Consider the following 15,297-nt stretch of genomic DNA (forward strand, 5'->3'; position numbering starts at 1 on the left):
GTGCCCGCAGCGAGGGCAGGGCTGAGCCGAGGCATGTGGGGCGAGATTGGTAATGGAGGGGTTATGAGGGTAACCCTAGGTTCAATGCACAGCGGTGAACATGGCACAACAGAGTGCTGAGACTGAAGGGTTGGTGGAGCCTCGGGCCATGCTCATGATTTGTCCCTTGGATTTGCAATCATGTCAGAAAACGATATAGAGAAGAAAAAGCCATCTCGAAGCACGTCGTACGAGGAGCCTCGTAGTAATCGCGCACAATTTATCTGACATTGAGACGGGGCATACGGGGGTAACTCTCGAGCCTATGTCCGGCGAACGCGCGAATACAATGTTCCGAGTATTCGCAAAACATACTAATCCTTGAGGACCATACCACGACTACCCCTACGATGTCTGACCCATCGAGCCTGGAGGCAGATATCGGCGCCTCTACTAATTGAGCACAACCCAGAATACCCCACTTCTCCTGCAACTGTATGCTGCACGCCATCCTCAGCATTTTATGCGGGGATCGATGTGCCAGGTATTGACGCTATCATGCGAATGCTGGGCGGCTCTCACTCCTCCTCGCCGTCTTCTCGGCTATCCACAAAGAAGTCACCGTCTTCCTCCTCCTCAGGCTCCATGACTTTTTCTATCAATTTCAGTGTCTGCCGTAGAGGCAGACCAACCACGTTGTCGTAAGATCCTTCTATACGCTCGATGAGAACAGAACCAGCTGTCTGTATACCGTAGCCGCCTGCTTTGTCGTTGCCGTCGCGTGTTCTGACGTATGCGAGAATAAGTTCGTCGGTAACTGTATGTGTGTTAGCGTTCAGCTTAATCGTGGCCGAATTGGAACAAGTACCAGAAGGGTCAAACTTGACCGTCGTCTCCTCCACATGTGTTTCCATGGCATATCCTGGGTCTATTGCTGATTCTAGTGGCCTCATCACCGCGACAGCCGTCATGACCTTGTGCTCGCCCTCATCCCTCAGCATCTTCAGTGTTGCTATGTGATCTGCCTCATTCTTTGGCTTTTCCAGTATTCTGCCGGCGTGCGACACTACAATGGTGTCGGCAGCAATGACTATGGCCGGTTCGCCGCGCTCGCGATTGTTAATCTCGGTTTTGTAGACATCGTGCGCTTTGGCAGACGCGGTTTCGAGGACGTAGTTCAGCGCGCCGAGCGAATGGTCCAGGTTTTCGGCAAACTTGGAAGGGCATACATCGATCTTTGTGAGGCCGATCTAAACAAGATTAGTCTCTGACATGTCCAAAGTCGGATGGGCATGTCCTTGCCTGCGCGAGAAGCTGTCTCCGCCGTGGTGACGCACTCGCAAGCACAACTCTAGACCCCCTCAATTCATTCAGCGCTGGCAAACTGAGCGGTGGCGGCGGCCCTGGCGGCGGCCTTTTGCCTAATGGTGCGCCTGACGCCGATGTGTTGTGTGGAAGTGGTGACTTTCGTGCGTCTTCGTATGAGGGCGGAGGTTCAGACGGAAGTAGGGGCTCTTTGACGTCCATGGTGGCGATTAAACGATATGCAGTGATTGGATAGTATCTGAAGACGCAAATTCGAATAGCAAAGGCCGAAGAAACCGAAGACGGGCTGCTGATGTAGTAATGTTGACGATAATCTTAGAAGGAGATATCGAGTCTCGGGATGCTCAAAGGTCCAAGCTCCTGCGCCACCTGCAGCACAGATCTTTACTTCCGCGCTTGTTCAACAGTCCCACCACGTTTCATCACCATTTATGCAATCCAAGAAACACAACAACTTTCAAGAAACATGTTTGAACATCTCAACACTACAGAAACTACCAGGCACCGCGTCTGCGACCCGTTTCAGGGCTGCGTGTGATCTACGGCATCATGCTCAACACTCTCTGCCAGGGTTTGAGCATTCGTGAACACTGTCCAGACCTCAGTCCATCAATTTCTTCTCATCGACTTGAAACATCTTGATGATTGAATCGTATGCTTCCTTAAAGTCGATCTTGTCTATCTCCTTTTGCATTCTCTCCCTGCTCGACACAATCTCTTGAGCAATAAATGCCCAGTCCAGAGTATCGCTGCCTATAGTTGCTTTTGCGCTGCTGTCTACTTGTATCGGCAACAACCTGCCATCCTTCTTCCTCACAATACCATCAACAATGACAGTCTCGATATCGGCCGGGCTCGAGTGTAGGATGATCGCGGCGACCGGGTCATGTTGTGCCGCGCCAACCATGCTAGGACTGAGAGCATCGTAGATGGTTAGATCTGCCTTGTAGCCTTCCGCGATGCGGCCAATCTCGCTACTCATGTTTACAGCCTCCGCGCCTTTGATCGTTGCCAAATTGAATGCAGCCTCGACACTGAGATTTTCAGGAAGTGTTTCCGGAATCTTGTCTTGCTTCATGTAATGTTCGTTATAATGGTTTCGCGCATTTTGTAAGCCGAGCCTTGCCTCAGAGACAATAGAACCGGCAGTGCACGAATGGCAATCAACGCCAAGTGCGGCATTGTCCTGCAATCCGATCGAATCTCCGCTCACACCTCCATCTTGGAAGGAGGCATCGAAGCAGTACGGCCTCGCCATGGCCATCTGGAGTTCTGAACTAGGAGTAGAACTGACAAACGCCCCAGCAGCCTTCAAGAGCTCGGCATCGGCCTTCAAAATCGTACCACCATGCGAGATGATAATCTTCTCATCCAGTAGATCGAGGTTTGATGCTTGCTGTACTACGTTGAGTCCCAATGCCACGGACCCATGGCAGGTAATTGTCTTGACACCCTTCGCATTCACTCTGGCAAATATGCCTTTGATCATGTGCGCGGGTAGAAACCAGAAATCAAAAGCAAAGCCGAGGACCACTCGTCCATCTCCAAAAGGCCCGCTGTCAGCTAGTTCCTCAAAGGTTTGCATGACCCAGTCTTCAAAAGGATTTGGATGGAAGGTGAGGGGATTGAATTGGGTGATGAGCATCAATGGGGTGTAGCAGAACACAGATCGGATGCCAGAGGATGCGGTACCTGCGATAGCAGACCTGGCATGCTCCGGTGAGCGGGTAATGTGTGCATGATCAACCACGGTGGTTGTGCCAGCAGCTATGCTTTCTAGCATACCTGCGAGTTGGCCATAGAAGACATCTGGAGGTGAGTATTGAAAGTTCTGTGAGTTGCCTATTCTTTGTCAGAACCAGGCATTAGAATTGAGCCTGGAACTTTACCAGTAACCATGTACCTTATCAGCTCCTCATTGGCATGTCTGCCTTTGAGCTGCGTTTGCCAGCCGTGCCGATGGGTGTCGACGAAGCCTGGGCTGATGATCTTGTTGGTGCAATCGATAGTTTCGACGCCCTGGGACGACGTGATTTCAGGCGCAATTCTTGTAATTCTGCCATCTTCGACAAGTATGTCAGTTCTGGTAGGAACTACATGGTTGTTCGCATCGTGGATCAGGGCGACACCGCCTTGAAGTAGAAGAGTGTTGGGCGCCATTCTAAGGGTTACAGGATCCAAGAGGGCCTAGCTAGTCGCCCGCTCGCAAAGTTGCTCAAGGCCGAGGCTTCCTTTTAATGCGGTTGAATATCTGCTGGTGCAGACTTGATGTTCTCCAGCCCCTACTTGACAGAGTGAGATTCCGCCCGATCTCTTGACAGAGTAAGATTCCGCCCGGCTTAAGCCTGAGGTCATTATGCGCAATTGGCCCATAACCCCTCATCTCGCTGTTATCGGGACGCAAAGAAAGCGAGCATCGGGGTTATATGGCGTTAAGGTAACCGTTAAATAGAACCGGACTGGCTTTAACAAAAAAGATCAAGCATCTTCAACTTCGACTGTTGCCTGGCTAGCTCTCGCGGCGGCCATGAACATTGTCCTTTGATTCAGTAGCTTCGTACAACCCCAGAGCTGACCTGAGGATTCCAGTACACATTGTTTGTCAGTATTAGAGCGCGACGCGGTCGCATGCTGGTGTTGATATTAGCCGGTGCTGATTCTCGGATGGGATCAATGACGTAATCGCATCATCCATTTGGCGCATCTTTTTCGCGCGATCGCCCGAAGCTCCTTTTCACATGATGTGCGGGTTCCACAACCCACGTCCACCCTTCGTGACACCCTCTTTACACGTTTCTGGGGCTATACCTGGGGATGCATTCATCGTTCCATCGACTCGTTGCGCCACTGACAGTATATGACGCTTCAACCTGCAATTGTACTAACAATCAACAGATCACGCATTATCGATCGTCGTTTGCGCTATCAAGAACCTACAAGCATGCCATGCTTCATCTCCCTTCTTTCCACGGTCCATCATCTTGAGTAATGAATACCAAGACGCTTGCCGTTTCCAACACTCGTGCGCATGCCCATTGCTCGACCGGGCAGTGACCGAGATGAAATCCCACGAGACGGTAGTCAGGGTGTTGTAAAAGGCTGGGGCACACCATACAAGGGAAAAATCCAACGCCACCCCCGTACTTGCATGGGTAGGGTGTTCGGTTTTTCCCTTGTATGGAGTGTGGGGGCATGATCTGGACAAACTTCAGATTCTCCTCGGCGATGTACAATCAGTGGCGCATAGGGCTGGGTTGGCCAGATGTCTGGGACAAACCGCCACCTGCTCCGTCCAGTCTCATGAGGACTGGGCCTTCTGCGGCGTCGAGATAGCCACATACCAAGCAGGGTCCTTGCTGTTCCCGGCGCTCGGTGCCTGCCTGACCCCTATCGTGTGCCCTTTTCGCGTACCATGGACTGTGCCGGAGACCAATGGCATTCAAGAGACTAGGACAATGGTGTACTAGAGCATACGGGCTGAAAGAGCTGGCATAGGCTTCGACGATCCCGAGCATCGTGCTGATTACATTAGCCTGTAGGAAATATGAGTATGGGTTTTTTTGATCGACGACCATGTCAACTCACCGACCCGCGCGAACCTGACCAATGCTTCGGTTGGTGTGCTATTGAGATGTGAATTTACGTAACACGGGGTTTTGGGCAAAAGTTCAGCTGAATGCTTCATCTTGGGATATCACCGAGCTGGGATTCTGACTGCACAGCATTTGAAGGTTAATCTGGCGCTTGCCCTTTGCTGGAACAGAGACTGGAAGCGATACACATATCACCGATCCTACAATCACATCAGTAACCTCGCTAACGCTCAAGCTCGGCAGAGTTCTCCCGAGCTTCGCGGCAGGTGCTCCAAACGCGCATACACTGGCCTCCTGGCTCACGTTGCCACCAAAGCATTGTGGCGTTCCTCACACTCGAACGGAACGCCCCGAGATGCCCGCACACGCACGGCAGGGCGTGTCTAAAGAGGCTTCTGGTCGGGTGCAACACATTAGCTCTTCCAATCTGCCGGGTTGTGTGTGAAAAGCGTGAAAACCTCCATTGTCGCTCTTTGGGCGCTAGTATATGGCTGCAGGCGTTTGGTGCCAATGTCGCCAACCGAGATGTCGCAATCCTTGGCATCAATTGCGAACATTAAACAGACAGAACGCAGATGCCATCCTCCGCTGAGATACTGCCATACTAGGCCTTACCCACCCCCTGTTTATCTCGTTAGCAATACCCTGCCCATGACAATGGGACCTGTTGGATCAAAAAGTAGTTGGTATGGATCGTTTTTACGGTGATATCTGTACACACTTGCAGAGTACAGTGTGCTACAGCCATTGCCAATCAGCGACCCCGGATCTCCCACGCGACCCACCAACGCCTCGAACGCCATATCTCCGCCTTCGCTCAGCCCAGACCCTACAAGCTCAACGCTTCGCTCAGCCCAGCCTGCCAAATTCCTCGTCTGCCATCTGCCAATATTTAGGAAGATGCTCAACGCAAGCACGTCATGATCGGGCGCTGTTCTGTCATGGCGCTGCTGCACTGTGATTTGCACGGAATGCTTCATTCACGTAGCTTGCCCACGCCAAGCTCCATGTGCCGTCTTAGTGCACCACAAGTCCTTGGAATGGCTTCGGGCCAACACAGATGCGTCTGTGCCTCCGCCTCGAACCTGGGATGATATGGTACTTCTATTTGACCGAATTTCATGTGCGCTCAATACTTCTCCACGGGCGCCCATCCACAAAGCGTAGTATAAGGCCACATCCTTTTCTCTCAATTTGCGCTCAGCATCCGATCTTGCAGATACTCCAACTCAACACTCGCGACTTTTGTCAATGTTCTGATTTCATCGGAAAGAGTTCTTGTCATCTTGAATCACCCGCTGCTGACGGAACCCCAGAAGCCCAGGGTACAGCCTTCCTTGACGACGTCCGCCAAACATGGCTTCAGTTGGTCGCAACGCGGCCAAGGTCCTTGGGATAAATCTTGATTACCGGAAAGAGCCCGAGGTTTCCGGCGCCGCGTCAATATCGTCTGTGGAAACATGTGAATACTGCAGAACCTATCGACCGGCAACAGCTAACAGAATTCAGATGTCGAACGTGAACCCACCGCGAGAGAATGGCTATCTCAATTCAAGCCGTCAGCGACCGCCACAAAGCGTTACCTGAGGAGCTTGTTTCCTTTCATGGACTGGATATTCCACTACAATATGACATGGCTATTTGGTGACTTTATCGCCGGTTGTACTGTTGGATTTGTCGTCATTCCTCAAGGCATGGCGTACGCTCTGCTCGCGAAACTGCCTCCGGAGTATGGCCTCTACACAAGTTTTGTTGGCTTCATCCTCTACTGGGCCTTCGCTACATCCAAAGACATCACCATTGGTACCGTCGCTGTCATGAGTACCATCGTCGGCAATATCGTTACCAAAATTCAGGAAAAGCAACCAGAGATTGAAGCTGTGGACATTGCTCGAGCTCTGTCCGTCATCGCTGGTTCCGTTCTACTTTTCATCGGTCTTACCCGGCTTGGAAGGATAGTCGAGCTCATTCCTCTTGTTGCCATCACCTCATTCATGACGGGTGCTGCCATCTCCATCGGAGCCGGCCAGGTCCCAGCACTAATGGGTATTTCTGGCGTCAACACACGTGGTCCTACATATTTGGTCATCATCGACACACTCAAAGGCCTTCCACGCACGAAGCTCGATGCTGCCATGGGTCTTACCGCTCTCTTCATGTTATACGCCATCCGTGTCTTCTGCAACTTCATGTCGAGGAAGCAGCCGTCAAAGCAAAAGGTCTGGTTCTTTGTAAGCACACTGCGAATGGCTTTTGTCATTCTGCTATACATCATGATCAGCTGGCTTGCCAACAAAGACATCAAAGGCCTTCACAACGCTAAGAACGATGTCAAGATGGCGAAGTTCAAGATCCTCGGCCGTGTACCAAGAGGCTTCCAACATGCTGGTGCTCCGAACATGGACACCAAGCTCCTCTCCGCGATTGCACCTGATATTCCGGTCACGATTATTGTATTGATCCTCGAACATATCGCAATCTCCAAGTCTTTCGGACGAATCAACAACTATGTCATCAACCGTAAGCAACGATAGCAACTATCTGATCACAGGAGATGTACTAACTACATATTCTAGCCTCGCAAGAACTGGTTGCCGTGGGCTTCACAAATGTGATCGGTCCATTCCTTGGCGCCTACCCTGCTACCGGGTCATTCTCGCGTACCGCTATCAAATCGAAAGCTGGTGTTCGTACTCCACTTGCTGGTATCTTCACAGCGATCATCGTCCTCCTAGCTTTGTATGCTTTGACTGCGGTCTTCTTCTACATTCCTTCCGCCGCTCTTGCCGCAGTCATCATCCACGCTGTTGGAGATCTCATTACGCCACCCAACGTGGTCTTCCAGTTTTGGGAAACGTCGCCTTTGGAGGTCGTGATCTTCTTTGCCGGTGTCTTCGTGACGATTTTCACGAACATTGAAAACGGTATCTATGTTACGATTGCGACTTCGTTCGCTCTTCTGCTTTGGCGCCAGCTGTTCACCCATGGTGCCGTTCTTGGCAAAGTCCGAATCTATCGCGCCACTCCGGAGACGATCGCCAACAAGGAAGACAGCCATTTTGCACCAGGCTCTGGCGCTTCCGTCCGGGAAGCTTTTATTCCAATCGACCACAAGGATGGCTCCAATCCGCTTGTTGACATCGAGTCTCCGTATCCCGGTATATTGATCTACCGTTTCACTGAAGGCTTCACATATCTCAACCAGCAAGGTTACATGGACGAAATTGTGCATCACGCGCAGACCATCTCCCGGCCAACAGAGCTTAACAAATACACCAAGGTTGGTGATCGACCATGGAACGACCCAGGTATGTTTATATGTGCAGGAAGTGCTGTTCAACGTACTGACTTTTACAAGGCCCACGTCGCGGAAAGCAGCCGAACCTAGACGACAACCGACCTATCCTCCGTGCCATCATTCTGGACTTTAGCGCAGTCAATAACGTTGACGTTACGTCGATCCAAGGTCTCATTGATGTGCGCGCGCAGCTCGATCGTCACGCAGCTCCCGAAACTGTAGAGTGGCACTTCGCGTCGATCAACAGTCGCTGGACCAAGCGCGCCTTGACAACCGCTGGCTTTGGTTACATCGACCGCGAACGTTTCGCAGCACGTCAGCACTGGAACCCAGTGTACAGCTATGCCCCTCTTGATACTTCGGGCATGAATGTACACGACGAAGAGGCGCAAAATGAGATCCAAGCCGTTAACAAGAGCAAGGGTCTACCGAGTGGCAAGGTCACCACTGTGCATGGACAGAACAGACCATTCTTCCACATTGATGTACCGGCGGCCGTTGAGAGTGCTATTGCCGGTGTTCATGGGAAGCTGGCACAAGTCAGCTCAGGAAGCTCACACGATCATGATGTTGGGCAGACAGAGTTCACGACCAAACATGACTAGTTAAGTCAACGAATGTATTTCTGTTGTTCTTTGTGTCACTAGCCCATAAAAATATATATACATGAAGCCAACTTTCATCGTAACCATGCACAGCGCAAAGCGCTACTAAGTGCGCGTAGCACTTTTATCTACCTCCTAATGCAGCCGGTCTTGTCGGTCAATGCCTTGGGACAAGTAACCGCCCTCCAGGTAACGCTTGGGTTATCAGCGTTCTTGAACCAGTCGAATCTCCACCTGCAGCCTGGCTTGAGCTTCTCCGGGAAGCTGTCGCACTGTGAGCGGGAGGTGATACCGCCGTATCGGTTGCCCCAGCCGTTGGGAGGCGCGCCGAATTGCGCAGTGCAGGCATTGAAGATGCCTACGCCACCACCAGGCATAGCGAGATCGAAGTGGTTGTCTCCCAAGTCACCGCCAGTGTTGGTGGCTTGTACGACCATCTTCTTGCCTGAAACGGGGCCGGAAGTGAATGTCAATCTAGAAGACAGATGTGTCAGTCTCGGTCCTGCGGCATGCTAAAAAGCACTCCGATGAACTTACTCATAGCATCCACAGCACCAGTTGCTCTCCCCCTGTCCAGTAAGCTTTACGGCTGCAAAACCGTATGCAAGATTGTCGTTGACCGCCCAGGGTGACTGGTTAGTGCACATGTATGCTGGACCGCCGTCGCATCCACTCCTTGCGTTCACATCGAAGATCGGGTTGTCGTTCCTGTCGCAAGTCCTGATGGGAGAGCTCACGGAGGCTTTACCAGCCCATGCGCAGGAGCCCTTGCAGCAGTCCCAGTATCGCGTGGTCTTTCCAGTGGCCTGAGCGTCGACGGTTGCGAGGCCGGTGGTGAGAGCAAGGAGAGCGAGTTGCTTGATTGAGACCATGACGGGCAGTCGGTTTCGCTGATTGTTCTTAGTACTGGTAGTTGGTTTCGTGAGCTTGTTGATGTCAGCAGAATTCATTGACGGCGAGGAAATATGGTCTTATATACACAAGTGCCAAGTTCTTCTGGAGAGACCCGTGGACTACAATTACGCAAGTTTCCTAGTCTCTCTTACACCCCACAAATTGCTTACCACCTGGGCATGCCTGACCTTGTGGCCTTCCCGCCATCGGATACACCACACACGTGGTATGTACTGATCGTCCTGATATCCTTTGCAACCAGTGGGTCGAGGCTGTAGCCAAGATGATGAATGGATCGTCGAGCAAGCCCACCACGTAACCACCTCATGATGGGCGTTATATACCGTGGTATCAAGTACAAATTTGCTCGGGTAGTAATTTCGTGTTCAGCGGGGAAATCGGTCAGTCGGGCTTATGGTGGTAGTGGATGAGCAGTAAGTGAGTAGTGTACAACATGTGTTACACTAGATTGGAACTTTGATATATTGCAGCAGCCGCTTACTCGCCGGCTGAGCGCCGCGACGCAATTCTCTGATGATCAGTGTCAACGAGACGTCCGGAGATTTTCTAGCTGCATGCAGCGTACGGCGGGGTGCATACACGAGCTTGATAACTTTCGGCAAAAAGCTTGATTGCACGAGCTGAGGACTGAGGCGCGTGCTGCTGGTTGTGGCACGAGCCTGTTGTTTCTGGCAAGATTAGAGTGTTCAAGGACAAAGAGTGTCTTGGCGCAGTTTCAGAATCATACCGATATCCTTCTTGGCACGTGAGAAGGGAAATGACAAGGGTGCGGCATGCTACAAAGTAAGAGGCTCTTATTAGCTAGTTTGCGAATTTAATTTGTACGTGTAAAAACGGGAACACTCGAAACAAAAGCTTGTTTTTAGGTTTACTTCTTTTAGAAGGTATAAACGCTCTAGACAGGGGCTTGTTTCTAGTCTTCTTTCTTTAGAAGGTATAGACGCTGCTGACAGAGAAACAAGGGATTACGTGTGTAGTCTAGTAGAGGTATAGGTAAAGGGTAAACTTTCAGCGGACCCTAAACGCTGTTCGGCGGACCCCTAAAAGATCAGATGAGATGAAAACATTTCACCGCCTCAAGCCTTCAAAAAGATCAACACCTAAAAAGATCAGATGGAACTTTTCATCTCATCTCATCTTTTGGGGTCCGCCGAAAAGGTTTTCCCTAGAGCAATAGCAGAGGAGAACCTTAAGCAACTACGCTACGCATCTCAACTATGGATAGGGTTGTACTAAGGCGTCAATCGGCTGTTCGGAATGCAGATGAGGTGTGATGACGAGAGAGTTTTGAACGGCATGAGATTGTGTCTGGAATATATGCAGTCATCATGGGAATTGGTGGGAGTCATGCAAGCCATTCAGTTACCAGCTTTTCCTGTCAGAATTCGGAAATGTAATTTACCAACCCCATCAGAAGCATTGCGCAGAGCGATATAGAGAAGCTCCTACTTGGCATTAATCGCCTCTCGCATTCCAACATTCGACAATGTGATATTGTCCAAAACTTGGTGGCGCCCCACTGTCTGCTTGGCTGCACTCCGCTCCTCCCGCTCCTCCCGTGCGCACGGAGCGAGGGTTTGGCAGGTAGTTGTAGACGAGGGAGCTGATGGAGCTGGAGAGGCTCGACGCGCCTTGGAGCTTTCGAATATGGCATCACACGACCTGCCCGTATCCTCGCACTAATCTAACAGCTAGTCTTCTTGATGAGCTGCTAGGTTCGTGGACTTATCAAGCGAATCTGTATATTCCTCAGTTAAGTGGGAGACTTGTCGCGCCTTCTTTCAATATCCATAGCTGTGCGGCCAATGTAAGGTAATGCCGCTGTTCTACGTGTCAGTTGTAGTAACTCAAACGCGCACCGCTTGGAGCAAAGTACAGTACAAGCTGGCAGCCACGGCTCACACTTGCCGCTGAGTAATCACGGCACGCTGAATAAGGAGGCCGGGCTGCTGCCGTTGAGAAGCATGCTGACTCGTCAGCAAAGGTTCCGTAGTTTGACCTTTGCTTTCTCAATGTTTTGCCGTTGCTTCGCCGTTGTGCAGACGCGGATAAGAGAGTTACTGTGCTTTTTGGAAGATGAAAAAGAAGACTGTGCTCACACCAGCTTTTATACACAACTAACGCATGCAGAGCTATCGAACCGAAAAGCAGGACTGGCATGAGATGGAGGAAAGCGCGTTGGAGGAAGTTGTGTAAGGGGAGGAAATGAAAGGACAGACCCCTTGGTGGTTTACTGCTGGTGTTTTGCAGGCCGACACCGGACCCGCGAGCGCTTCGTCCGAGCCATCGTCTCACCGGCAGAGGCTTGGTATCGTGTCCAAACTATGCTGCGCATGGTTTCTTTTGGGTGTTGAATTAACTCTGAATGGACGGCGGCGGCAGCAACAACAACGGCGGAAATAAGTATCGTGAACGCACATGGTCGCTTCAAGCATGGATGTTCCCTTGGGACGTCAGGTGAGGGTACTGCATTCGTCGACGCGCGTTCATTTGGTGATGATGGTGATGGACGCTGGGATACAAACCTCGACAATGGGGCAGCTGCAACTGCCGATCGAAATTCGCGATACCTGAAGCAGCCACCTGAAACGGACCATGACGTAGCGCTAAAAGCGGTTGGCGCAACGCCTCGTGCCCCAGATTACCAACCACTCGGCACCGAGCGTTATCCTGCCCACGACTCTGGACAACATGCAGCAGCTTACTCTGCTCTCACGAGAGAAGCCGAAAACATGCCCCAACAGACACTTGGTTCGCCGCCGCGCTTCGTATAGCGGTCCATTAGTTGTGCCATTAGTACCGAGGCTCGTGACGATCCTACTCGTATGGCAATGACACGCCGTGACAGGTCCGGCGCATTTCACGAACCCACACCGGAGGCATTGATCGCCATGTCGCTTCGGCCACTCGCGCACACGTTCTGACAAAAGGTTAGGATCGCCGTAAGCTACAAGTCGCTCAAGAGGGCATGCAGCCTCCTTGAACCTTCTTCTTCTTTCCTTATTCAAACAAACCACTCCCCGCTTTGCCAGACTCCGCCGCCATCCGATGGCTACGGCGCCGCATCTCCACTCTCTACCAGACCACTAGCGAGCCCATAAACACCTCCATTCTCTTACTACTGTCCTTACCACCGACAACTGCACTCACTCCTTACACCTGCGGCCCAGCCCGGTGCTGCGCCTTCCCTTAATTAGACCACCATGCCCAACCGCTCCTTCATATGCCGACTGCTCTTCTGCATTGTATTCTCTGTATCCGTTCTCAATATCTTCACCAGGGCCACTCAGCCCCGCGGTCACGCCGGAAAAGCCTCCGACCATCAACATGCTGACGAAACATTCTGTCCAAAGTCCAAACTCGCCGACGATGTTTTGGTCATCTTGCGAACCGGAGCCACCGAATCACAGGAAAAGGTGCCAGTGCACTTCCGTACCACGTTGCGATGCGTTCCCCACTTCGTTGTACACTCGGACCTGGATGAGGAGATAGAGGGACACGCAGTTCACGACGTGCTCAAAGGAGTTAGCGAAGACACAAAGACGACAAACGAGGACTTCAAGTTGTACCACCAACTACAAGAGCATGGAAAACGGGGCGTAAAGCAGCAACAGGTCCTTACATCATTGTCCGGCTCGTCGCAAGGGGATTACCTGCGAACTGACAACGCTGGATGGCAGTTGGACAAGTGGAAATTCCTGCCTATGATCGATCGGGCGCTGGAGGAGAAACCGGATGCGAAGTGGTACTTTTTCATGGAAACGGACATGTATATGAACTGGAATAACCTTCTGGAGTTTCTTGGCAACTTCGACGACAGCAAGCCCTACTACATTGGGAAACATCTGTACATCAACGGAGTCGAGTTTGCATATGGTGGCGCCGGATTCGCCCTTTCAAATCCAGCCATGCAGAAGGTCGCATCGCGACGGTCTGAGCGCATCAGTGAATACGAGGACTTCACAAAGACACACTGGGTTGGAGACTGCGCACTCGGCAAAGTACTTGAAGACGTACACGTTCCTCTTTACCGCGCATTCCCACACTTCCAGGGCGATTCCCCAGCCACCCTCAACCCCGCCGTCTCCAAGATTGACCGCAATCTATGGTGCTTTCCTGCCGTTACCTACCATCACGTCGCCCCTGCTGAGATTGAAGAGCTTTGGGATTTCGAGCAAGACTGGTATACACGCCACCAAATTCTCCTGCGCCATCGAGACGTGTTCATGGAGCTTGTACGGCCAAAGATTGACGCGTCGATCCCTGGATGGGATAACATGTCTGCAGACAAAGAGTATAACGCGCACGATCATTCGGCTGCAGAGAACGAATTCGAGCGAAACGCCTGGAAGTCTTTTGAGCATTGCCGTGCCCTGTGCGAAGACCATGACGACTGCATGCAGTTTTCCTTCGACGCAGGGAGCTGCGGCATCTCCACATCGTTCAAATTGGGCTACGCGAAGCCGCAAGGAATGATGAAGAGCGGATGGATGCTAGATCGTGTCGACGACCTATTTAGAAGCTTAGAAGAGCAGTGCGGCCTGCGAGATTGGTTCGCGCCACAGGAGAGCACCACCAGCACGGAGCTGAAGATGAGGCGGAAGAGGACGGTCCACTTGCCTGCACATACCTAGGGGATGAAGACCACTTGCATAACAGCATCGGGAAGGCGTTTTAGGATCAGTCTTGTTTTTTTTCTTGGAGATGATACCCCAACAACAACACTCGCTTGCATAGATTCATAAGTTTCACTACATAGTCAAAGGCTGCACTGCGCAGGACCTCGAATGAAGAAATAAATTAAAAATATCATCGACAAAGCAATTACATTTCCACCAGTCTCTTTGCTACCTCATATCTCTTGGACAAAAAAACCAACGGCAGTACACGGCAGCAACACTAGATGTTTCAGGCATGTCTTGCGATGACTCTGTCAATGACCACCACCTAAATGAAGGTGTTTCGGCGCAAATGGCAGGGGCGTAGATCTTGATCCTGCTTTACTTGTTAAGGGGGAAGGAGGAGCAGTAGAGCAGAAGCTGATGATGAGGTCATGATACGAATTATGGAGATGTGCATGCGAATGCAAATCAAGACGTTGTGACGAGGCTGGTTGGGCACGACCCTGCAAGGATGCAGTGAAGAGATTGCTGTGAAACAGCGTTGGAGTACTGGTAAAGAAGTTTTTTTAAAAAAAAACTCAAGTTATCGTTTGGAAATGTGTAGAGAGGCGCGCCCTTTCGAGAAGTATGGTAATAATACTGCTAGTAAGCGGCAATGCACATCTTCTATCAGCAGTCCACACCGTTCAACTTGGCTTCTCGCATGTGCTCGGAAGATTTGGATCTATCAATCGTACTATTACACATTTCATCTCCCCATGCCGACTAACTACATGGATCAATGGCTCCATCCACATTACACAAGGAAAAAAGGTCAAGCTAAATCTCTCACTTTTTCCAGTCAAAGCTCCCAAGATCATAAGGGAGAAGTTTCGTCATCGACATGCTAATATGCAGATAGGAAGCGGGAATATACCGGTAAAAGAAAAGAGAGGGGTATGTTGTATACAAAGCACGAC

General features: G+C 51.2%; 5 protein-coding genes across 5 annotated transcripts; 2 read left to right on the forward strand and 3 right to left on the reverse strand.

The window, feature by feature from the left end:
* Positions 1-209: 209 nt before the first annotated feature.
* ACET3X_006983 (uncharacterized protein) lies at positions 210-1,592 on the reverse strand. Its single transcript, XM_069453173.1, has 3 exons — positions 1,282-1,592; positions 848-1,229; positions 210-796 (listed from the first exon to the last, which is right to left on the reverse strand). The coding sequence occupies exons 1-3, from the start codon at positions 1,504-1,506 to the stop codon at positions 558-560; spliced, it is 846 nt and encodes a 281-aa protein (XP_069305751.1). The 5' UTR covers positions 1,507-1,592; the 3' UTR covers positions 210-557.
* Positions 1,593-1,906: 314 nt separating this feature from the next.
* On the reverse strand, positions 1,907-3,465 carry ACET3X_006984 (uncharacterized protein; the record flags this gene model as incomplete). The annotated part of the gene is made up of 2 exons (XM_069453174.1): positions 1,907-3,147; positions 3,195-3,465. 2 exons carry the CDS (start codon positions 3,463-3,465, stop codon positions 1,907-1,909), a joined length of 1,512 nt encoding a protein of 503 aa, XP_069305752.1.
* A 333-nt stretch (positions 3,466-3,798) lies between these two features.
* ACET3X_006985 (uncharacterized protein) lies at positions 3,799-8,869 on the forward strand. Its single transcript, XM_069453175.1, has 4 exons — positions 3,799-6,360; positions 6,408-7,418; positions 7,475-8,206; positions 8,257-8,869. Exons 1-4 carry the CDS (start codon positions 6,255-6,257, stop codon positions 8,799-8,801), a joined length of 2,394 nt encoding a protein of 797 aa, XP_069305753.1. The 5' UTR covers positions 3,799-6,254; the 3' UTR covers positions 8,802-8,869.
* Positions 8,870-8,929: 60 nt separating this feature from the next.
* On the reverse strand, positions 8,930-9,673 carry ACET3X_006986 (uncharacterized protein; the record flags this gene model as incomplete). The annotated part of the gene is made up of 2 exons (XM_069453176.1): positions 8,930-9,275; positions 9,339-9,673. The coding sequence occupies 2 exons, from the start codon at positions 9,671-9,673 to the stop codon at positions 8,930-8,932; spliced, it is 681 nt and encodes a 226-aa protein (XP_069305754.1).
* A 2,724-nt stretch (positions 9,674-12,397) lies between these two features.
* On the forward strand, positions 12,398-14,498 carry ACET3X_006987 (uncharacterized protein). The gene has a single exon (XM_069453178.1). It carries the CDS (start codon positions 12,920-12,922, stop codon positions 14,348-14,350), a length of 1,431 nt encoding a protein of 476 aa, XP_069305755.1. The 5' UTR covers positions 12,398-12,919; the 3' UTR covers positions 14,351-14,498.
* The last annotated feature ends 799 nt before the right edge of the window (positions 14,499-15,297 follow it).

Source organism: Alternaria dauci, chromosome 6 (genome assembly GCF_042100115.1).
Source record: "Alternaria dauci strain A2016 chromosome 6, whole genome shotgun sequence".
Lineage (NCBI taxonomy): Eukaryota > Fungi > Ascomycota > Dothideomycetes > Pleosporales > Pleosporaceae > Alternaria > Alternaria dauci.

Bases quoted from the DNA above. Each gene is read 5' to 3' on its own strand.
- ACET3X_006983 (XM_069453173.1), bottom strand. From the start codon at position 1,506: ATGGACGTCAAAGAGCCCCTACTTCCGTCTGAACCTCCGCCCTCATAC. The intron at 1,230-1,281 runs GCAAGGACATGC...AATCTTGTTTAG, and splicing joins GGAGACAGCTTCTCGCGCAG to ATCGGCCTCACAAAGATCGA. The intron at 797-847 runs GTACTTGTTCCA...ACACACATACAG, and splicing joins GGTCAAGTTTGACCCTTCTG to TTACCGACGAACTTATTCTC.
- ACET3X_006985 (XM_069453175.1), top strand. From the start codon at position 6,255: ATGGCTTCAGTTGGTCGCAACGCGGCCAAGGTCCTTGGGATAAATCTT. The intron at 6,361-6,407 runs GTGAATACTGCA...AACAGAATTCAG, and splicing joins AATATCGTCTGTGGAAACAT to ATGTCGAACGTGAACCCACC. The intron at 8,207-8,256 runs GTATGTTTATAT...GACTTTTACAAG, and splicing joins TCGACCATGGAACGACCCAG to GCCCACGTCGCGGAAAGCAG.
- ACET3X_006987 (XM_069453178.1), top strand. From the start codon at position 12,920: ATGCCCAACCGCTCCTTCATATGCCGACTGCTCTTCTGCATTGTATTC.